We start from the raw sequence: 21168 nt of genomic DNA on the forward strand, positions 1-21168 counted from the left end.
AAAGCAATTCAAATTATTAATAGATCAAAATATACGGAACCCACAAATCCACTATTTATTAAATTAAATACGATGAAATTTTATGACCTGGTTGACTTTAAAATCGCCCAATTAATGTACAAAGCACACAATAACCTGCTCTGCCAAAACATTCAGAAGTTTTTTGAAATTCGAGAAAGCAACTATGAATTAAGAGGTACCAACTTATTCAAAAAACTCAAAACAAGAACAAACATCAAGCAAAGAAGTGTATCTAGCAAAGGTGTTAATCTGTGGAACAATCTCGAAACGAACCTAAAAATGAGTAAATCGCTTGCTGAGTTAAAAAACAAATTCAAAAAAATAGTACAAACAACCTACACCAATCAGAGTTAAAATGATAAATACTAAACATTAAATATAATGATAAATCAGAACTAAGTTGATAAATAGAGAAAGGTATTGCAATATCCATTATGAATACAAGAGAAAATTGACACAAGAGTGCCAGGGTGAGGATGTATATAATCTCGATACAAACCAAAAGTTGTGAAAATATCACGGTTAAGGGTAAAGTATGAGCCTTAATGGAGACTTCTTATTACTTTTTCTTTTCTGATTGATATAAAAATGATTTAGTAGATATAAACACATAACGGGGTAGGACTAGATAAGTTTTTTTACTTCATCCTACTCCCTTGAACATAATAACTGTGTTGAATGAAGACTGATTTCTTTCTTTTACTTTTTTATCTACCTTATTTTCTGTCAAATTATTACTGTATATGTTTTATGTTCAATAAACAAACCAAACCAAAACCAAACCAAACTTCCAGCTAGTCTATGAGGACATCACGCATAAAGATTGAGCCATGCTTTCCCCATCGCCATGGTGAACAACTGCTTAGCACACCCGCATCACAGTGCACGTGGGTTCGGTACCTGTGTGGAGTTTGCATGTTCTCCGCGGGCCTGCGTGGGTTTTCTCCAGGTACTCCGGTTTCCTCCCACATTCCAAAAACAGGCATAAATCACCCGATGTTGTTAATTTGCCACTCTGAAAGGGAGTGTTTCACTTTTAACTCAATGGCAGAGACTTTTTGTTGTACGTGACAAATGATCACTTCGATATCAACTGTAGCTGAAAATAATGTGGGACACTTTCAATACATATAGAAATCCACATCGGATATCATCAAATATAAAATATTTATTTCACATCATTTGCTCTTTGCAAAATCCAAACCATTTTATTGAGTGGTATACGGTACTACAGTATAACAAACTACAAATTTCAGAAAAAATCATTCGACATTCAGCCTGACACGTGACAAACCGGATTATCATTCAGCATTTAGCAAAGCGGCATTGTTGGAGTGGCTGGATGTAATGAAGTGGGTTGAGGACCATTGCTTCAATATGTACACAAATGCTGCACCACCATCTTTTCCTCTCCCCTTGCCCAGAAACCTGAACACACACACAAACAGTGAAATGTATGTGAAGTGGTGTATAGAAGACAAGCTTAGGTTATTTGAAGTACTGTAGCATGTCTATATGAATGGTGAAATTGTGCATGTATGCACACAAGGTCGCAAGTGAGGTAGTGCTCCTACCAATCCAGCAGACGGTGCTGTTGTTAAACAAACAAACGAATACATAAATAAATAAAAGTCAATTCGGGCCGGATAGAATCCATTTATTACATCCTTTATCTTGTTTCTACAGTATGTGTTTTAACAATGATACAGAGTAGTACAAAAGTAACGTCTAACTAAATTGCCCCTGTACTTTCCATGCTGATTGCGGTGATGCAGTGCGTTTGCCAAACGACTAACTGCAGTCATGGCTCCTACGAACCAAATTTTTATTTTATTTTTTTACGAGGCTTGGAAATTTTTGCCTAGCAACAAGTCCTCGTGCCAATCTTTATGCCGTGGCCATACAAAAGAATCTGATCCGTTTTGTGAATCTCACTAGCTGGAGCTGAAAGCTGAAGTCGTATTTCTTTTGTGAAGTTTTAGAATGAATCACATCCATTCTGTGACCGCAGCTCTGAGCTATATCTTGTTGTTGATCCAAATGTAGCATTTTTAAGCATGGGTGTTTTCAAAAATCACTCGTCAGTTTCTGTTCTTCTTTGGCCTGGGGCCCACCCAGCCTGTGGACTCATGGTAATGTGATGAGTTTGGCTGCATGTCAGATTAGCGTGACTCATTTTTAGAAGCCGTGGACCACATGGCCAACATCATCTAGCCCAGCTACCCCCCCCCCCCCGCCCCCCACTCCCATTAACAACCCCCTCTCCTCCCAAAGGAAAGGGGCTCCCTTACTAATCCCTTGTTTTCCCCTTGAAGAACCCTCCCAAGTATGGTGGCGGCTCCATTGGCCCGCACCTGGAGGGACACAGTTAATCATATCATCTACGGGCCGCGGTTTGCACTTGGCGTGATAACACTCCTTTGGTAATGTGATCTGATCACAAGTGGGCGGCCGGAAATACAAGTGCGAATGCATCCCAACACACTGAGGATGTGTTCAAGACCGGACATCTGGGGTGGTCAGGAAGGAATGTGACCTTATCTGCAGACCGGTTTGGACACACGCGTCTCTGCTTGCAATGAAGATCACCTCTGGAGTGTGTATGTGTTTTGCAGAAAGTTACTGTTTTTACCACTCATCCTGGAACTGGTAGTGCATCCAATGTTAGAAATGACTCCTCCAGGCCTACATTTCATGGGTGCACTATAACATGAAATTTCCTCTCTTGATCTCTCTGTCTCTTAAGGTGACTCTCCAAAAATCCAATTTAGCTATCTCTTTGGTGCAAAATGGAGTCTTTATTTTGTCTTTGACCTTACCTATTCTTACCTATAAGGGTTGATGTAATGCTTTATTTGCTCTTTTCCTTGTCAGTCTCCAAAAGAATCACCTCTGCCAAGAAAAAAAAAGATTTCATTTTTGTATTGTTTGCATATGACACCACAATGTTATGTTTATTCCATGCAGTGGAGCCTTGGTATCAAATATGCCCCAATTTTCATACGATTCAGTATTTTCTAGAATCTTCTAGAAATCTTCAGTGATGGTAAAAGTAGTTGGTTAATGTTTATTAATTGGTCATTGATATTCACTTCACATAGTTTTCTTTATGTTAAGCTTTCATTATTCTGTATAAAATATATGTTGGCGTATCTGAACCCGATTAATTTGGATTTATATCATTTCCCATGGGAAATATGACTTCACTTTTCATAGCATTCGTTTTAAACATTTTTGGAATGGATTAATCCCGAAAACCGAGGTTCCACTTACACACAGAGCAATTCTGCAGACACCCGTGCATACGTACGTTTGACCTCTAGTTTGCAGGAGACAGTGGCCTCTCCTTGATCATTCTTAGCTCTGCACGTGTACACGCCGCCATCAAAGCAGCACGGCTTGCGGATTTCCAAGGAGCAAATGCCCTGGTTGGAGAGCTGACGAAACTTGGGGTCGTCACCGATCACCATCTGGTTTTTCAGCCATTCGATCTTAGGCTGCGCGAAAAGAATAAGAATGAGCCTCTATCATCTCACAAATTCAGGATGTGACAGTTATAGTTTGGAGGCCAAGTATCTGGCTTGGCTTCCACTATTCGAGCCCCATCGGTCCTTTCTGAGCGTGAGTGTGCAGTCGAAGGACAGTAACTTAAAACTTTTCTGACATTCGGTATGCACCTCTCCAGGTTTCAGGGTGCATTTCTAGTTGAGCCTCAGGGTCTGACTTCAACCAAAGGGGTCCTGCTTATTATATCAGAGCAATGGTCAAGCTTTCTCAAACTGTTTGCCCAAGTAAGTAAGTAAGTAAAGTAAGATTGCAGTCATGCGTGAATGCTTTTCGCCACTCAGATTTGGTGGGAGATGAGTGATGCAACATTGTGACATAATGAACACCAACACCTCTTGGAGAAGCGCGTTACTTGGTAACTGGTAACTGGTGGCATGCAACATTGGTTTGGCCATAGCACAGCACTCTTTTCAAACATGGCTGTCAATTCCAGTCATGGTTTTTACACTTCTGCCGACAGTGAGTTTAGGCACTGAAAGACTACGAGTTGACACGAATGTCCGTGAGGAGGGTTTTACCTTGAACCGTCAGTGAAATGGTTCTACTGATCTTATTTTGTCGACAATCTCGTTATGTGCCACCTAATTTCCATCGCACTAAAATGTGTTAGGAGTTAGAGGTAAATTCATTGATTGATGAACTGTGCCACATGAAGGAGTGGGTGACAAAAATAGCAACCTCTCCCAACGGCACTAACTATTCTCTTATCTGTTTTTATCATTCACGTCTTCCCTGCTCAGCTTCCAACACACTACATCTCCATTAGTGACAGCTCATTATCAGAGATGCCTGCATACCTAGACCTTCAGGGCAGTTGTAAAGTGAGTCAGCTGGGAGGGGCAGTAGGCCCATAAACACATCATTTAATTTTGGTTTGTCCTATAAAATGAATTAAATAAAATAAATCCCTTGACAGGCAATCAGTGGATACGGTTGCTCATAGCTGCTTATACGCAGGTGCTGTTATTGCAGATTACGAGCCAGCTGCTACTGTGACGTCTCCCACAAGATGCATTTAGATACAGCATTCATTGATGTTCATTCCAGCACCAGGGCGTGATTCGCCACTTGAATCGGTCCCAAACATAGAAATCCACCTGAATGTGTGTGACGGGGCAAGCTTTGAATGCTCGGACGCACACATGAATGAAAAATAGAAACAGACACAACCCAAGTATTTGAAGCACCGACTACTATTACACCCTAGGCCCGCCTTCCTGTTCCTGTAGTCACTGTGATGCAGGACTACGAGAACGCTCGAGGCATGCCGTGTTCTAAAATTCCAGTTGGATTTGCCTAAGCACCACTGGTATGACTCTGCAAATGTGGTTGTCCTTGGTGAGAAGCCAATGACGGCTAGAACACATAATCAGCTGCATTTCCACCACGGCCTGTCACCTAAGCCGGCCGGGTCAGGCAGGCAACTGTAAAGATCAGTGGTGGATGCTGGTCTGTCCAGGAGGGGAAGCTCAATTTTGGCCGACATCATAAAATGTGTCCGTTTATTTATACATGAATTCTACTCTCCGTTACTTTTCAAGAAAAGTATTTGTGAACCTGTCATACCAACAAGGTGTCTTATCCAGGGACTTCACTAGTGTCCTAAAACTACAGCAACTACAATAAAACCCACCAGAAATAAAATATTAATTTGTCACTTGTCGTTTTTAACAAAGAGAGTGTCGCTAAGATGATTAAAAGAAGTCTCCAGCTCAACTCAGAACAGAATTCATTCATTCATTCATTCATCTTCCGAGCCGCTTGATCCTCACTAGGGTCGCGGTGGGTGTTGGAGCCTATCCCAGCTGTCTTCGGGCAGTAGGCGGGGTACACCCTGAATCGGTTGCCAGCCAATCGCAGGGCATCAGAACAGAATGAGAATTGAAAAATGCTCCCACGGATGCATACACCAAAAGATTGGTGATTGGCTCATTTTGCTGTCAATCAAAAAGAGATTCAGCCTCAGACTGGTCATCCAGTCATCATGCAGAAAAGCTCAGCGTCCGGTCCTGTCGATAAACGCCCACTGTCCATAGACTCCCAGAGACGCGGAGCGTCCGATGGGCGGGACAAAACCAGCATTTATCCAATGACTCGTCTCATTTCAATGCATTGGGACAAAGTACACTCAGCGTCCACACAGTTTAAAGCACAGTGAAGCTGTGGGAATGAATGAGAAGAGAGCCGTGTCGTAATAAGAAGCTGATTTGAAACAGCGTGTTGTAGCGCATATTTGGTCAATGACATGTACACACAATTGTATGTATGTATACACATATATTTGATCACTTATTTTTTGACGTTTTAGGGGAAGCTGAGCATGCATCCCTTGCAGTCTTAGAGCAATCGCCTCTGGTAAAGATATGTTTCACCAGCGCGGCATCAGCGGCCATCAATAATGCCAGACGCATTGAGACGCTAGGGGATCATATCAGCACGGGCCCGCCCTGTACCGTCTCATTCAAAGTGGCACAATAAACAGATTAAAAGTCATTTTGTTTAGATACACAACCCCAGTGAAAAGGACACACTCGGTCATGCTATCAAACGTGTGTGCAAAGTTTCAATGGGAAGTTAAACTGGAATTTTAAGAAATAATGGGAAATAGAAACTATTGATGGGAATATGTGGAAATTAACTGAGGGTAATTTATGAGAAGAGACCATAAAATATAAACATTTTGGTCTAACATATTTAATTCTAAAAAAAATTCCCATTGGAAATGCTAATTACATTTTGCAACCCTAGTCCAAATGTTTGACTGGTGCGCTACATAAAATACGTTTATGAATAATAATAATAATAATAATACATTTTATTTGTGGGCGCCTTTCTAGAAACTCAAGGACACCTTACAACAAGCAGTTAAAATCACGAGTACAATGTTAAAAACTACATCAAATAAGATAAGAAAAATACAACAAAAATAAATAAATAAAATACAACAAAAATAAATAAATAAAAATAATGGCTTTATGGTCTGAGTGAATAGGCTTGTCGAAACAGATGTGTTTTGAGGCGGGATTTGAAATGTGTTAATGAGGCTGTATTACGAAGGTCAGCGGGGAGTGAGTTCCATAGCTGGGGAGCAGAGCGACTGAAGGCTCTATTTCCCATGGTGACGAGGCGAGCAGGGGGGACAGAGAGGAGGACAGAGGAGGAGGAACGAAGAGAGCGGACAGGCGTAGGAATATGGATGAGGTCAGATAGGTATGGAGGGGCTAGGTCATGAATAGATTTGAATGTGAGGAGCAGGATTTTATATTGAATGCGGTGTAGAATGGGGAGCCAGTGGAGATGTTGAAGGACAGGTGTAATATGGTTTATGTATGGCGTGAGTGTGATAATGCGGGCGGCTGAATTTTGGACCAGCTGAAGCTTATGGAGGGTTTTTTGAGGGAGACCAAACAGAAGGGAATTACAGTAATCGAGTCGCGAGGTGACGAGGGTGTGTACAAGTATAGCAGTGGACTGAGGAGTGAGAGAAGAGCGGAGCCGGTGGATGTTTCGAAGATGATAATATGCAGAACGAGTGATGTGGTTGATATGTGAGGTGAAGGAGAGGGTGCTATCAAGGATGACACCCAGACTCTTGACCTGAGGGGAGGGGGAGATGGAAGAGCTTTCGAAGGGAATGGAGAAGTTGTTTATTTTGTTTAGATTGGATTTAGTGCCTATAAGGAGGAATTCAGTTTTATTGCTATTCAGTTTGAGGAAATTTGAGGTGAACCAAGATTGAATGGTTTCAAATTGAATTAAGAGGACCCTGTAAACATCATATGGGACCAAATTTGAAAGATAGTTGCATTTTAAGTTCTCATAAAAATACTGTGACTAGCATTGCAGAGCTCTAGTCAACCACAATGCATCTCACACAGCATTATCCGATTGTTTATGAAACTGAATGTTTCTAGAGCATAAAAGTAGTTCAACAGGTTGCTCATAAGGAGAGTTATTCTCAATGAGTACCCTAAAATGTCTGACCTTGGGACTTCCACGAACAGAGCACAGCAGCTTGGTGGTGTATCCAACAGTAGCAGCCCTGTTGCTGAGCGGCGTGGTGAATTTGGGCGCCTCGCTGAAGTCATGTTCCTGGTATTCAGGAGGCTTGTAGATGATGCCTGAGAACAAAAAGACAAGATAACAATTAGTATCCCAGAAAAACACTACCAGTTAAGATAAGATAAGAAAACCTTTATTTGTCGCACAATGGAGAGATTCGCAATTTACAGCAGCAACATTTTGAAGGGAGGAAAGTAGAAAAACAAAGTATTTGCATGCACAAAATATAATTTAAAAATGAACTGTACATAGTAGAGAATGCAATATAAATATAAAACATAAGATATAAGCATATATGCAACTGCATATATGCTGAATAGGGTGGCTGTGCTATTTAAAATGGGCGAGTGGGGTGAGTCCAGGTTTTCAGGGGCGTCTATTCAATCGTTATTTCATCTTTGCCAAATTGTGGTTAGTGTGGAAGAATGTAAGAGCTTAGTATGCATGATTGTGCAAGCAAATTTGAACAGGGGTCTGTAGACTTTTTATATCCACTCACCTAATACAGTTATACAGAATTGAAAAAAAGCACTGGACTCAAGAAGAACAAAATTACAGGCTTTACTACTCAAAGTATAAGCGTAAAGAGTCAAATGAATTTTTATTGTCAATTACATACTGTATAATACCTGGTTTGATAAGTTAGCACAAGAAAACATTTTTTAAGACCAAAAACTAGGTAACGTTGTCTCAAGCTATCAAATGCCATAATGCTATGTTTTGCTATTAAACGTGGTCCCGTAGCTTTGCTAACGTTGTGAACTGACAAAAAAAGAAATATAGAAAAAAAACGAAACATGATAAATTGGCTTAGGGTAACAATTGAAAATAAGAATACACCTTACCGGATCTATATGGTTTTAAGATTAGAAGGGGAAGTTGTTATTGTAAGAGGCTTATGGTTTTTAGGCACAACACATTTCAAATCTTTTTGTAGATGACAAAATTTCAGCATTAGCATTTCCCACAAACATGGGCAATATCTTTCAACTTGGGCTCCACTTTACATCTTTCTACATCCTTCACATCATGTCCTCATGAGCTGAGGTTGAAAAAAGTAATATTGTGAGCCTATTTGGAAAAAATCAAGGAGTAGAAAGTACAAATATTCCGTTCAAATACAGGGAGTAAAAGTAAAGCTTTGTCAGAATGACTTATACTGAGGTAACGTACGGGTACCTGAAAATCTGTTTCAGTACAGTAATGAAGTATATGTACTTTGTTCGTCTTGACCACTGTTAATATAAGTCACACACACTTTGCTCTGCTTGCTTTCGTAACACTATCTTGAGTCTCTAAATTTACTCCTACCGTAGCTGCAGTCATCTTATATTTAAATAAGTGTCAAGGGCTTCTCTGCCCATAGAGTATTTGAAGTAACTACATTCGCACACTTCCAGCTGCTCATTAAAATAACAGCACTCATGCTGGAGCCGAATTGGTGGGTGGGCACCTGTCTTCTGGATGGTGGCCACGTCTTTGGTGACAGCGCTCTTCTCACTGATGCCTACTTTGTTGACAGAAAACACTCTGAAGGCATATGAGTTTCCCATGATGAGGTCTGAAATGGTGGCGGTTAGCCTGTGGTAGTGTTCCAACACGGTGAACCATTCCTGTGAGAAAGGATGGTAAACCCGGTCACACAATACGATCAAGTTGTTAGAACAACACCCAATTCATGTGGTTTAGCTCTGGAGCTCATACCCCAGTCTTTGTGTCAGCCTTCTGGACAATGTACCCAGTGATCTCTGTGTTGCCATTATCTTTGGGTGGAGTCCATTCCAGCGCGGCATTGAAGCCCCAACAGTCCAACAGTTTTGTACTGGTGGGTGGACCGGGCAGCTCTGTCAAGACACCACTGGTTACATATGGATGACTACAACCACCGGCGCCAATGTGACTGTTCCCGTGAGGTCATCAGGTAAGTTGATAGCCTCTCTTAAATTTTATGTGACTGCAAGAATCCAAATTCTAACTATCAAGCACCAGTTTGGTCATAGAATTAATGAGCAGTTCTTCGAAAAATAGGCCTCAGGTGGTTTATTGCCACCGCTTTGGAATTTACTGTAAAACTAAACACAGAAGAAAGAGAATTACACGTTGTGCATTTAACTTTGCTAGCTCAATGGTAACAAATGATGGAGAATGGCATCGGCAGGCTAGTGAATATGATCAGTGCTGCGGTTGTTCTCCCCTTTTAAGGAACACATACGGTGGGGGCAAAACATGCAGACAGAAAACACAGTCCACACAGGTATATATTCTCTACCCTCTGTGAAGAACAACTAATGCCTCTTCTGCCTCGATGCACATCAGTATGTCTGTATTATACTGCTCCCTAGGTGACTAAGGTGTGCACACAGGGAAGGAGCAGCATAATGACCAGTGAAAATTGCAACCTCACCTTTTCAGTGTGCTCACGTGTTCCATAAAATCAGCACCTGTGGTCACTGATGTTTGCGCCAGTGCGACGTACGTATGTTCTTGTGTGTGTATGTAACCCGGATTATGGCATGAGGCAATTGGGAGCGGACATAACCAAAATCTATATTGACTTAAAAGAGTAGCGTCGTTAAAACAAACGTTGCCCTTGTTACATGTACATGTGGGTGGAGTATGTCCCATTGAAAGTGGTCATTCACCATTGCTTATTTTTACCAGCATTTGCTCGATGTAAAACTCACCAACAATCTGAAGGGTGATGGTGGCTTTGTCTTCAAAGGAGTCCACCTTAACAGTCATCTCATAAACACCCGAGTCTTCCCTCTGAGCGTTGCGGATAAATAGGATGCTGTCCTTGTCACTATTCCTGATGTTGACCCTCTTTGGATCCAAAGGCTGACCGTCTTTCAGCCAGGACACCAAAGGTTTGGGCTTGCCCTGTGGAATTTTAAGAGAGCGAAGCAATGAGCAAGCAATTTTTAGGAGGACTTTACAGAATATGCCGTTTGAAATTTGGGCTCACAAGGAACGGGATGACCAGGTTGATTTGCTCTCCAACTTGCTTGGCAAAGCATGTGCGGAGATTGCGAGGAATTTTGATCTTTGGACGGTCTGCAACACACAAGTCACGCAAGTTCATCTTGCATTTCCACCAACATCGGTTTTAATGTTCCATTCCTGTTCCCATCTGATCTGCTGAACTTTGCTTGTTGCATGAGTGACAACCAGCGTGAGGGTCAATCACATGACAGCGAGTGGGCAGCGCAACTAAATTTGCCAGGTGATTTTTCACAGCAGGGTGCTGAGGGATCTTGCAGACTCAAAATAACACTTCGACACGATCTATTTACATCGCTGGACCAAGCTCCAAGACTCATGATGCAAGTTAACTACAGTTGTTAAATTTGAACAAACTATAAACTATACTAACTATAAATGTATAGTGTCACAACACTCTTACAACATTTACATACAATTTATAGTATGACGCACTTGAATATCTATTATGTTATGGTGACAACATTAGTACACAAAAACTCTTTCACCCAAATCTGTTCGAGCATGAGAGTCAGAAAGTAACAATTAACCATGTGACCCAAAAGAATATGATTAATTTATAAGACTAATAAAAGCTACAAATGTATGAAGGCAGCAGTCATTCTGAGTTTCTTTCAGAACGAGCCCTTGATGCGCAAGAAACAAGCACACACACGGGGTACAGCACATACATGAAAACAGGAATTGTATTAGAACACAATGACTACCGTATCGGCCCGAATATAAGATGGTGTTTTTTGCATTGAAATAAGACTGAAAAAGTGGGGGTCGTCTTATATTCGGGGTCTAGACATTATACCCATTCACAACGCTAGATGGCGCCAGATATGATTGAAGCGAATGCTGAACAAAACTTACCAGACCAAAGTGAACCCCTGTCACGAAGAATAAAAATAAAAATAGCGGTAGCACGAAGAAAAAAAAAATGAAAAAAATAGCGGTAAGAAAGAAAAGAGAAGAAAATAATAGAAGAGAGAAAAGAAAATGGAGAAACGTAGTGACAATCTGGAGAAAAGTGGGTCGAAGATCACCCAGGTTAACCAGCAGCTGAGGATAAGTTTACATTGTTTACATGATGTAATTTACATTTCAAAAACCAGAATCCATTTACTTACGAATGTGATTGCACTTTATTTTACATATTTAAATGTTCGGATATTAAGATTTAAATGAGACAAAGTAACATTTTCTCTCAAATATATTGTTATAATAATTTGTTTCAGATGTACTGTAATTATTTTCTGTTTAAAAATTAATTTGGTGTTCAAAAAGTCTTTTTTTAAATTGAGTCTTGAAAAAGAGGGGGTCGTCTTATAATCAGGGCCGTCTTATATTCGGGCCAATATGGTACTTACTTGTCAACCTAAATAAATAAATAAATTGCTGGAGTGGGTAAACAGATTTCTGACAGAGCAATTGGCCCTCTTGCCCTGGTGTGGCACTGTGCATGCCCACAGTCTATAAATGTTGCATTGTTGTTCTTGAAAGCATTTAAAACTACATCATTCCATGTTAGCAAAGCAGTTAATACGACGTGATAATGAATTCATAGAATGAGACACCATAAAGTATCCAGGCAGAGACAAGAAAAAGCATGATATACCTTAAAATAGTTTTAGAGAGAGTAAAGTCATAAATGAGGCTGACATTTGATCCCAAAAAAGAAAGATGTCATCACGTTCAGCTGATTCGAGCATTGCAGCGCTAAGTCATGACAACTTGAAAAGCAAAGCCATTTAAAATGCTGTTAATAGAAAAAAACCCCAGATGTTTGGATGGTTTGGTTTCGGCTGAATTTCAATCTGTAGAGCTGAGAAGATCTGAGAAGCAAATCAGCAGGTTGTAACCAGGTCATGGATTTTGAATGTATTATCATTTTAAACTATCAACATCCTGCCCGTCAATCTCCTTCTAGCGTTTCAGATGCACCTCACACCATTCCTGAACCAATTTGTCTCATCGTCCTTCCCCTAAGATTTGACAGCTAAGATTTCAGATCCATCAGGTCCACCTCCACTGTGTGTGTGTGTGTGGGGGGGGGGGGGGGGGGGGTGAGGAACAGCGGTGATGGCACACAGCTGAATTTAACTCTCACAAGCCAACCACAATCCATCAATTAGGCTTGAGTTTCGCACTGATGCAGTTCTAGTTACATGACCCCATTTCTCAACTAAATGTTCTTGTTTGTTTGCAGATATTTGAACCTTGATCAGGAAATGTGCTCAGCCAAGAATAAGTGGGACATGGTTATGTGGTCATCAAGAAGAGAAGTGTATTCTAGGTATTCACTTGAAGGAAGAAGCGCTACACATATACAATATAATACATACGGCCGCCGACCTTCCCCCGGTCAACGGGAGTACAGCATTTTCAAGAGGTAACTGCGAGCAATTTCTAATAATAATAACTGTTTCTGCGTACTGCTTTCTAACAGCCCATCCACACTCATTCATGGCATTCTGAGTTATTTTGAAGAGGAGCACTTTGCATTCATGACAGCTACGCACCGATCACCTCTCGAATTGGCACCGCATAGGTGAGCGTGGCTGGCTGACTGCGGCCACCGGCGTTTATGGCCACCACGCGCACCAGCAGCAGGTCACCTGTTGTCAGATCCTTGATGCAGTAGCGGGTAGCCGGGGTCAACTCCTTGTTTGCTACCACCCAGTCCGTAGCTGCCGGGACACAAAAATCGGGTTGTGTTAGACAATCTGTAGACACTGACAAAACCCAATATCAATTTGCATCATATCTTTTGAAGAGGACAAATGATGGAATATTGACTTTAACTTATAAAGACAATATTTTTAACATATAAATACAATATTTTATACATAAAAAGATTTTACATAAAATTTAAATGAAGAAGAACAACAAGTATGCACAATTTAAATAAAACATTAAAATAATCTTAATAATAGTAAACACTTGCTGTGCACATGTTGGTCTCTCAGAGGCAGTGTGTGAAGATTAAAAATAGTAGAAGCACCAAACTGCCGTCATTAAACTTGTTTTTCACAGATTTAGAAGACTATATTTTTATATTACCCGCCTGTATGTTTTACTAAAGTGTTTGGGTGTGAATATGCCTGATTTTAGGTTAAATCCCCTTGTGATGTCTAATGCAAATTTCCACTAGCCGGTGAACAGGGGTTTCCATTGAGTGAGAGAAATAAGTTGCCCATGTCCCAAAAACTAAGTGTGTATTGTATGCAATTGTGTAATTTTTTATGGTGTGTGTTTAGTTTTACAACAAACTCCAACTGGGGCATCATTAAACAAAGTAAGCTCTGGGAGGGTAGAATAATGTATCATAAATTGAGTGTGCCACGTTGAAAGAGAATGAAAGGATCCCTAATTAAAATCATCTGTGACCACTCCCGCAGTGGTGCAGATGTCCCCCTGGCAGATCCACCGGCCTGCAAAATTATTGGATATTTTACCAAATATGTGTTACAGGCAAGTTACAATGACAAATGGGAACCCTTTTAAATAATGCAGAATATCTCCTATAGTGAGTTATAGCTTGGCGACATCCGTTTACAAACAACATACAGTAAGGATGACATTTTGGCAGCCATGACAAAACGTCGTCTGAGCAATGGAGCATTCCTAAAAGAGGCATCAGGAGGTATGACAACTACCGTCTATAGGCCCCGACGCAGCTATGAGTCAATCTGACCTCTGACAACTGGAGGACAGGTGTGGCCTCACGTGTGCTACACAGGCACACACGCACGCATGCCCCACCCCCCCAACCACCACACACACACACTTCCTGGAGCAAATGAGAAGGCGAGCTTACTTCCATCTTTGCAGTACTCAATAGTGTATCCATCCAGGCCAGATTCTCCGATAGTGTCTGGCGTCTTCCATTTGACGGTGAGGCTCATCTCGTTCACGTCCTCCACAGATATTTCCACTGGAGCACTGGTTGGAACTGCTAATAAACAGTTGCATGAGTAGAAATAATTCTGTTTATTAGTAGAATAATTATTTAGCAGTAATGGATGCTAAGTTTCAACCTCTTCAGGGTTGCTCAAGTTCTGCATAAAAAACACATTTGCTCCCAACAGAGTAGTGTTTCCCAACGTTTATTGAGCCAAGGCAGATATTTTACGTTTGGAATAAACGTAAACAAATATCTAAATAAAATTAAAAAGTGCAGTATTGCCAAAAATAATGATGGTCTTGTCTCAATTCAACCACAAATTTTAAATCTGGGCCTGTTTCGATATTATTCTATTGTATGAATGGCAACATGTGGATAGACTGGTTCATTCTACCTTCTGTCATCTCGTGGAAAGCATTTACCGGTAATTGTAATTCATGTCACTACACGCGGCTGGCATAGATAGATAAACAAAATTAGTTGATGGACATTTTTGACCATTTAAGTGAAATTAGATACCATAATTGGATAATGTTCCACGGCCAAATAATGTTTGGTTGGGAATCTTTGCCATTGTTCTTTGAATCACTCATCTGATTTGATCATAATAAAATAATTCACTTTTACACACTTTACCTGAAGGAGGTGGGGGTGTTGGGGCCTTGGGTGGCTCCTCAACTGGCGGTGCAGCTCCTGCTGAAAAAACAGCAGGTTAGCATTATGTACATGAGCTGCTGAAAGAAAGCATATCTGCAGTGTCAGTCTGAATTGCTTTGCTTTGTTTACCATTTGGAGATGCATCTGTAGCAGGGACTGTGACGTCACCTTCAGGAGCGACTTCAGCAGCTAGTGATAAAAAAACAGTACAGGTTTGAACCGCGGTAGACGAGACAGAGAAAAATTCCTCTTTTTTGGTAAAATATTCATACAGTAATACTTTCCATTCTATTTGTGTATATAAAGATATCTAGCTATTATTCATTCATGTGCAGAAATTTTAATGACATCAAATTGGATGACACTCTCTGTTGTTTGTGATGAAGGGTATCAAATAGTAATAAAGCCTGGTATGACATATTGAAAAAAAAATGATAATTGTGTATAGAATATGTGTTCACGCAAATGACACATTTTCAACCATAAACAGCTAATCTGTGGCCACAGAGTAGGTAGAATGCAGACGCAAAATACAGACAATGTTGAAATCATTCCTTGACAGTTGGTACGAGGTGCAATGTTTTCCAGGCTTTACTGAGCCAGGCACATATTTTTTTTTGTAATGTAAAAACATTACCGGTACATTACAAAAATCTCACGGCATACCATGAAACGCAAAATGACACAAAATGCGTAAATACTGAGATCATGATGATCACATCTGAATTTACAATTTTTAAAAACTGAAATCAATTCCTTTTGAACACAAAGTTATTATTCTAGTGTATGGACGTCAACAAGTAGCATCTTTGTTGTGCATTTGGCCATTTGTCGAAGTTTATTTGCTTTGCCCATCAATCCACGTTGCTGTCAATGATAAAAATTATTAGAAGCTCGAGTAGAGGACGAGGCTTATTGCACTTTCGAGCAAATTCAAGTTGTTCGAGGGAATAACGTCAAACGTATAAATGAACATTTCATGGCCACATGATAACTATGTCGTGGCCACAAATAATAAGTAATTAAGTAATTCGAACACCGGTGGCACATCATTAAAACGCTTCACGTTCCACCTGCCGTATACTGTATTACAATAACATGACTCACTATGAACAGGACCGTTTTTCTAGAATGATTCTTGTTCTTTACGAGATTTGATTACATTCTTCGGTACCTGGAGCGCTTTGTTCCGTCGAGGCGGTTGATGCTTCTCCCTCGACCACGGGGACGGCCTCGGCAGGTGTCTCCGCCGAAGGGAGCTCGGCTTCTGCGGCTGGCGGATCGGGCTCCGGTGCCTTCTCGGCCGCCTTCTTGTTGGGGGACTTGTTAATGGGCGCGGGCTTGCCTGGCATCGTGGAGACAGTTCTCTGGATGAAGGCGTCTGGTACCTCGGGGGGTCATTTATAAGGCGGCCTGAGCTTGGGGACAAGTTTACTCCACCCATTGCCTCGCTGGTTTGTCTTTGCGGTGTACATCCCCTTCCACCGCCGACAAGTTGTCACATCCATGTCGTGGGCTGGTCGGTTAACACGTTAGCGCTTTCATTTTCAGCACAACGTACAAACAAACGTACTAAAATGACCAGGGGCAGCGGATGGCATGTGCGGCAACGCGTCCGCAATACATTTAGAAAATCCGAAATAAAATGTTTTTCTACTGTGTCGTGGCTTGTCATGTCAATCATTGGCGCTTGTCCAGGGCCACTCCCGTTTTGTCGAGTCGCCCTGTGCAGAGGAGAATCAGGGACGGGGTCTTAAAAGTTACAGTAAGTCACACTTATTTTTAAAATGGAGAGGAAAAGGTCAAAGCCATGAGATACCCGCCGAAAGAAAAGAGGGGGAACAAGTAAAGGAAGACAGCTTTATTCTTCATGATTATGCTTCCAATTTGAAACTGCTGATAAACTCAAACGTAGTAATTATTATATATTATCTCAACGATCAAATCCTTAACATAAAACAAAACAGGCACGCTGGGAAACAAAGCCCAAGAGTCTTTCGCGTAAGGAGCTATTCAAGCTAATCATTCATGGACAAACAAATTCAATTTCATTTCTGCCCCCCCTCCTCCCAAGTGACAACATGACATCAACATGACAACCAACACAGCTATGAAATTATACACAAAATGAAATGACTTTATTGTGTCCAGAGCTCCATGTTAGACATGTGATGCAGCCCAGTTAGAGACATGACGCAAAAAAGCACTTCAGCCCATCTTAAAATCAAGAGCTCCTTCCTCTCACTGGAGGAAGACAATAAACAGAAACCGAGGCCCATTTTCTGCATTTTTCTTTCAATTTCCACTCTTTTTCAGGATTGTTGTCGCAGATGCACTGGCTATTTACAGTGTTTACAACAGAGATGCCATGTACAAAAGAGAAATCAATATTTACAAATATTTGCATAAGAAAAAAGCTTTTAAAAACAAGGTGAAAAGAAGATTATTATTATCAGTTGTTTTTTTGTTTTTTTTTACAAAACATGATAGGTCCAATCAAAGTAAAAGCTTTTGGAAACATGGGAAAATGGTGATCATTACTTCATCTCCAAACATTTCTTGTATGTCCACACTTTCCCACACTCATGAAATCACAGACATCTTCGCAGCCCACATGCATCAGTCTTGCAAACAGTTGCTGCTTCCGATGATAACTTACTTTAAATTGAGGCCTCGGGTGGTAGATCCAAGAAGCTCGAAGGCAGCTTCAGGCCAGATGGGGCTCTCAGGCACAGGCAGATGGAGGCATCACATCTCTACTTAAACCTCAGCACCTTGTTTGCAAAGTAAAGAAACCCGAGACAGAATATGTTGGAAAATATTTCTGGGGGTGGGGAGGTGGGAACTAAAAAAGGAGACTTTTTCAGATGTAAATCTGTGAAAAAGGAATGTCATTGTATTGAAAAAAGCGAATAGCGAGAGGAAGGAAAACACTTTGTGTGAAGATTCCGATGTTCTTAGATGAACAAAGCAGCAAGGGCGGAAGCACTCGTTTGTTTTTGGACTCCAGGTGTATGAAAAGAGACAATATTTGCTGCACTGGCTGATTATTACTGAAGATGAGTCAGTATAAAACCCTACAAAAGATGAAATCTTCATCTATCACACACACACAAAAAAACGGCAACAGGAATTGTCTGTTTTATCAGGTTAAATAAACAAGCACTTTTGTTTCCACGCTTCTGTGCCTTCACAATCGAGGTTCAGCAGGATGAAACCACTACAACGAGGCACTGCACGTTTCACTTGTTTGACTGTGGAGCGTGAGCAACAACCAGCAAGGTGGGAGCCTGCTCGTGCTGCCACCTAGTGGTATTACTGCTTAACTGGAGCATTCTCCTTTGGACACGATGTCTCCTCCTTTGGCCAGTTTTCACACATTGGAAATAAAGTGCAATTTTGGCATTGAACAATGTATGTGAGCATCCCTCCCATCCATAGCTTCAGAAGGGGGAAAATGCATGTCGGGACTGGTTTTCATGCTTGTCGCCTCAGAATAAATCGATCCAGCTTCGGATGATCACAACGGCAATGTTTCTTTTTGCAGAGGCAGGCTATTGTCTTTCAAGTTTCTTCTCAGAGCGGATGTGGGCCGCCATCCCGCTCTGGCGACTCAATACTGTTTGCAGACTCCTGCAGCTTCAGCAGCATAATCATCTTTGGACAGGGAAGCCAAAAACATAGTCGACAGTGTCATGTGACTTTGCTTAGCTCTTGAAAAATTGTGTACGTCTGAAAGAGAAAACTCACCAGCGGATCAGACTCCAAGGAGCTGGGCGGAGGAGTGTCTTTGGGGGGCTTCTTCTCCTCGCTGTGCGGCCCTGTGCTTGGAGGAGGTAAGTGATAGAGTTTGGACTGGTCCTGTTGTGCGCTGGGCCAAGGGAGGGTCCCTCTCACCCACTCCACGGGATCCTCCCACACTGCCTTGTGGCCGTGCACCTGGACAACAAAACACATGAGCATGTTATGTCACGATCGCACTTTTTCTTGCTGTAGCACGTGCACGTGTGTCCACCTTGATGCCGTCCTTGGCTCCTTCCTGAAGGTACGGTATGATGGAGTGGTTCCACAGGTCAATGAACCACTTTCTGAACTCTGCCACTGACACGGGGCATGACAGGAAGAAGCAAGGGCCTGATGTGGGAGTGACACAATTGCTCATGAAATCATTCCTGTTTCACAATACAGTAAAAAGCCTTCCATCGCAGGTTCCATTTCACAGATTATGATTTTTGTTATTACGTCATTATCACTTCAAGATGGCGCCGCAAGAGTGGCTGCCTTTACAGCAGCTCCTGTACGTTTTTGTTCTTCTTCTTTCTTCCTTTCATAACTTTGCTGCTGTAAATGGGGAATTTCTTCATTATGAGACGAATAAAGGTCTTCTTATTCTTATTATTTTGATACAGTTCATAACAATTTTGCTCGAACTCTTGTTTCTAGGGCGGCTCGGTGGAAGACTGGTTAGCACGTCTGTCTCACAGTGCAGAGGTATAGGGTTCAATCCTGGCTCCGGTCTCCATGTGCGGAGATTGCATGTTCTCCCCATGCCTGCGTGGGTTTTCTCCGGGTACTCCCGTTTCCTCCCACATTCCAAAAAACATGCATGGCAGATGAATGGAACACTCTAAATTCTCCCTAGGTGTGATTGTAATTCGCGAATGGTTGTTTGTCTATGTGTGCCCTGTGAGTGGCTGGCAACCAGTTCAGGGTGTACCCCGCAGAGTGCCCGAAAACAGCTGGGATAGGATTGTTGGAGCTTGTTTCTAGCAGGTGTCGTTTTACTGTTGACCACTTGATGGCGGTTTCGTATTTAGCCTGAGATTAAATTTGAAAGAATGAAACACGAAATATTTGAGCACAGTCTAGTTTTTGTTGAAGTTATTTCATGTCATCTGCTGTGATCCTGCTTTTAAAGCCGACGTTGAGCAATGGCTGCAGGTTCATTTTGCAATGTACATTTTTAGACAGTATTATTGATGCATCGTTTTCTTAGTGTGGGAAAAAACGTGATTTGTTTACTGTTAATACACGGAGGGATCGGAACATTTACATTATACATTATTTTTTGTGTTCTTAGTTGCTCTTGCCCTCTCCCCAAAACACAATATGTATTATACAAAGCCTATGTAGGAATGGATGGATAGACAGTTTGCTATGCTTGTATTATTGTTACTGTTTTATGTCATGCGTTCTGTAAAGTGCTTTGTTGTAGATGCTGCTGTTGTGAAAACACTATATAACGAAACTTGAGTCGAGTTGAGTCCTGTATATGCAGCAGGTTGCTAAAAATTGCACGGTTGGCTGCAAACAGTCCTCTGTGCAATTCAGACGAGTCCCCGCTCGTCTTGACTTACGCCCATTTCTTACCTATGAGGAAATCTGAAGTGCTGTGTTTCTCCAAAAACGTGTGGAGGTGGTACCAGAGCTGCGGAACCCAATCCAGGACGCACAGGAGGTCATCGTGCTGTGATGCGTCATGCTCCTTCTTCTGGTAAGCTTCCATAACTTTACGGTGGAGGTACCTCAGGAGAAAGCCATTGGCTGGCTCCACATTATTCGAGAAAGGAACCATCCTGTGCGGCAGACATCAGAGGTGTGAAGATGTACTCACATTCTGTTCTCAGGTTTAAAGGGAAGGTCGAGTCAAAAAAATGTCTGCGGTCTAAATGTCTAAAGATGGTATTCTGATGAATATTGCACTTGTGGAATATTAATCAACCTGTTTTTATCCATCTCAGGTGGCGACTATTTTGTTATTTGCTGTCGACTGAAAATGCAGTGGCAAAATGCCTCGGGGCTCAGCTTGCGAATGTCACATGACCAAACCCCCCAAAAAGCTGAGCCATGACAGTTGTTGAGGAAAAAAAGGCATTTCGATTATTTTTGAATATCGTTCAGTCCTCGTACTACATCAACTGCGGCCAGCTCTATTTACTACTTTTTCTGTTTCATCCTCCGAGGTAGAC

The 21168-nt window shown here is 41.5% G+C and overlaps 2 protein-coding genes across 13 annotated transcripts in view; both read right to left on the reverse strand.

Moving 5' to 3' along the window:
- Positions 1-1174: 1174 nt before the first annotated feature.
- mybpha (myosin binding protein Ha) lies at positions 1175-16602 on the reverse strand. 6 transcript variants are annotated; one of them, XM_052058649.1, is made up of 13 exons: positions 16374-16601; positions 15329-15388; positions 15179-15238; positions 14456-14593; positions 13158-13325; positions 10616-10704; positions 10335-10530; positions 9355-9494; positions 9104-9263; positions 7573-7709; positions 3332-3518; positions 2841-2913; positions 1175-1449 (listed from the first exon to the last, which is right to left on the reverse strand). In XM_052058649.1, the coding sequence occupies exons 1-12, from the start codon at positions 16549-16551 to the stop codon at positions 2873-2875; spliced, it is 1554 nt and encodes a 517-aa protein (XP_051914609.1). In that variant the 5' UTR covers positions 16552-16601; the 3' UTR covers positions 1175-1449; positions 2841-2872. The 6 variants fall into 6 exon arrangements, with proteins under 6 accessions (XP_051914609.1, XP_051914608.1, XP_051914607.1 ...); XM_052058648.1 differs by having other exon boundaries at positions 2851-2913; positions 16374-16600; XM_052058647.1 differs by lacking the exon at positions 2841-2913 and having other exon boundaries at positions 14456-14590; positions 15179-15235; positions 16374-16602.
- Positions 16603-17045: 443 nt separating this feature from the next.
- The window catches only part of nav1a (neuron navigator 1a), a 77648-nt gene continuing 73525 nt past the window's right edge, over positions 17046-21168 (reverse strand). For all 7 annotated transcript variants that reach the window (XM_052058642.1, XM_052058640.1, XM_052058639.1 and 4 more), the window contains 4 exons: positions 20570-20775; positions 19215-19333; positions 18950-19138; positions 17046-18856 (listed from right to left, as the gene is read on the reverse strand). In XM_052058642.1, the coding sequence (XP_051914602.1) occupies positions 18776-18856; positions 18950-19138; positions 19215-19333; positions 20570-20775 (595 nt within the window). In that variant the 3' untranslated portion in view covers positions 17046-18775. The remainder of the gene's footprint in view (positions 18857-18949; positions 19139-19214; positions 19334-20569; positions 20776-21168) is intronic.

This window comes from Hippocampus zosterae, chromosome 2, assembly GCF_025434085.1.
Source record: "Hippocampus zosterae strain Florida chromosome 2, ASM2543408v3, whole genome shotgun sequence".
NCBI lineage: Eukaryota > Metazoa > Chordata > Actinopteri > Syngnathiformes > Syngnathidae > Hippocampus > Hippocampus zosterae.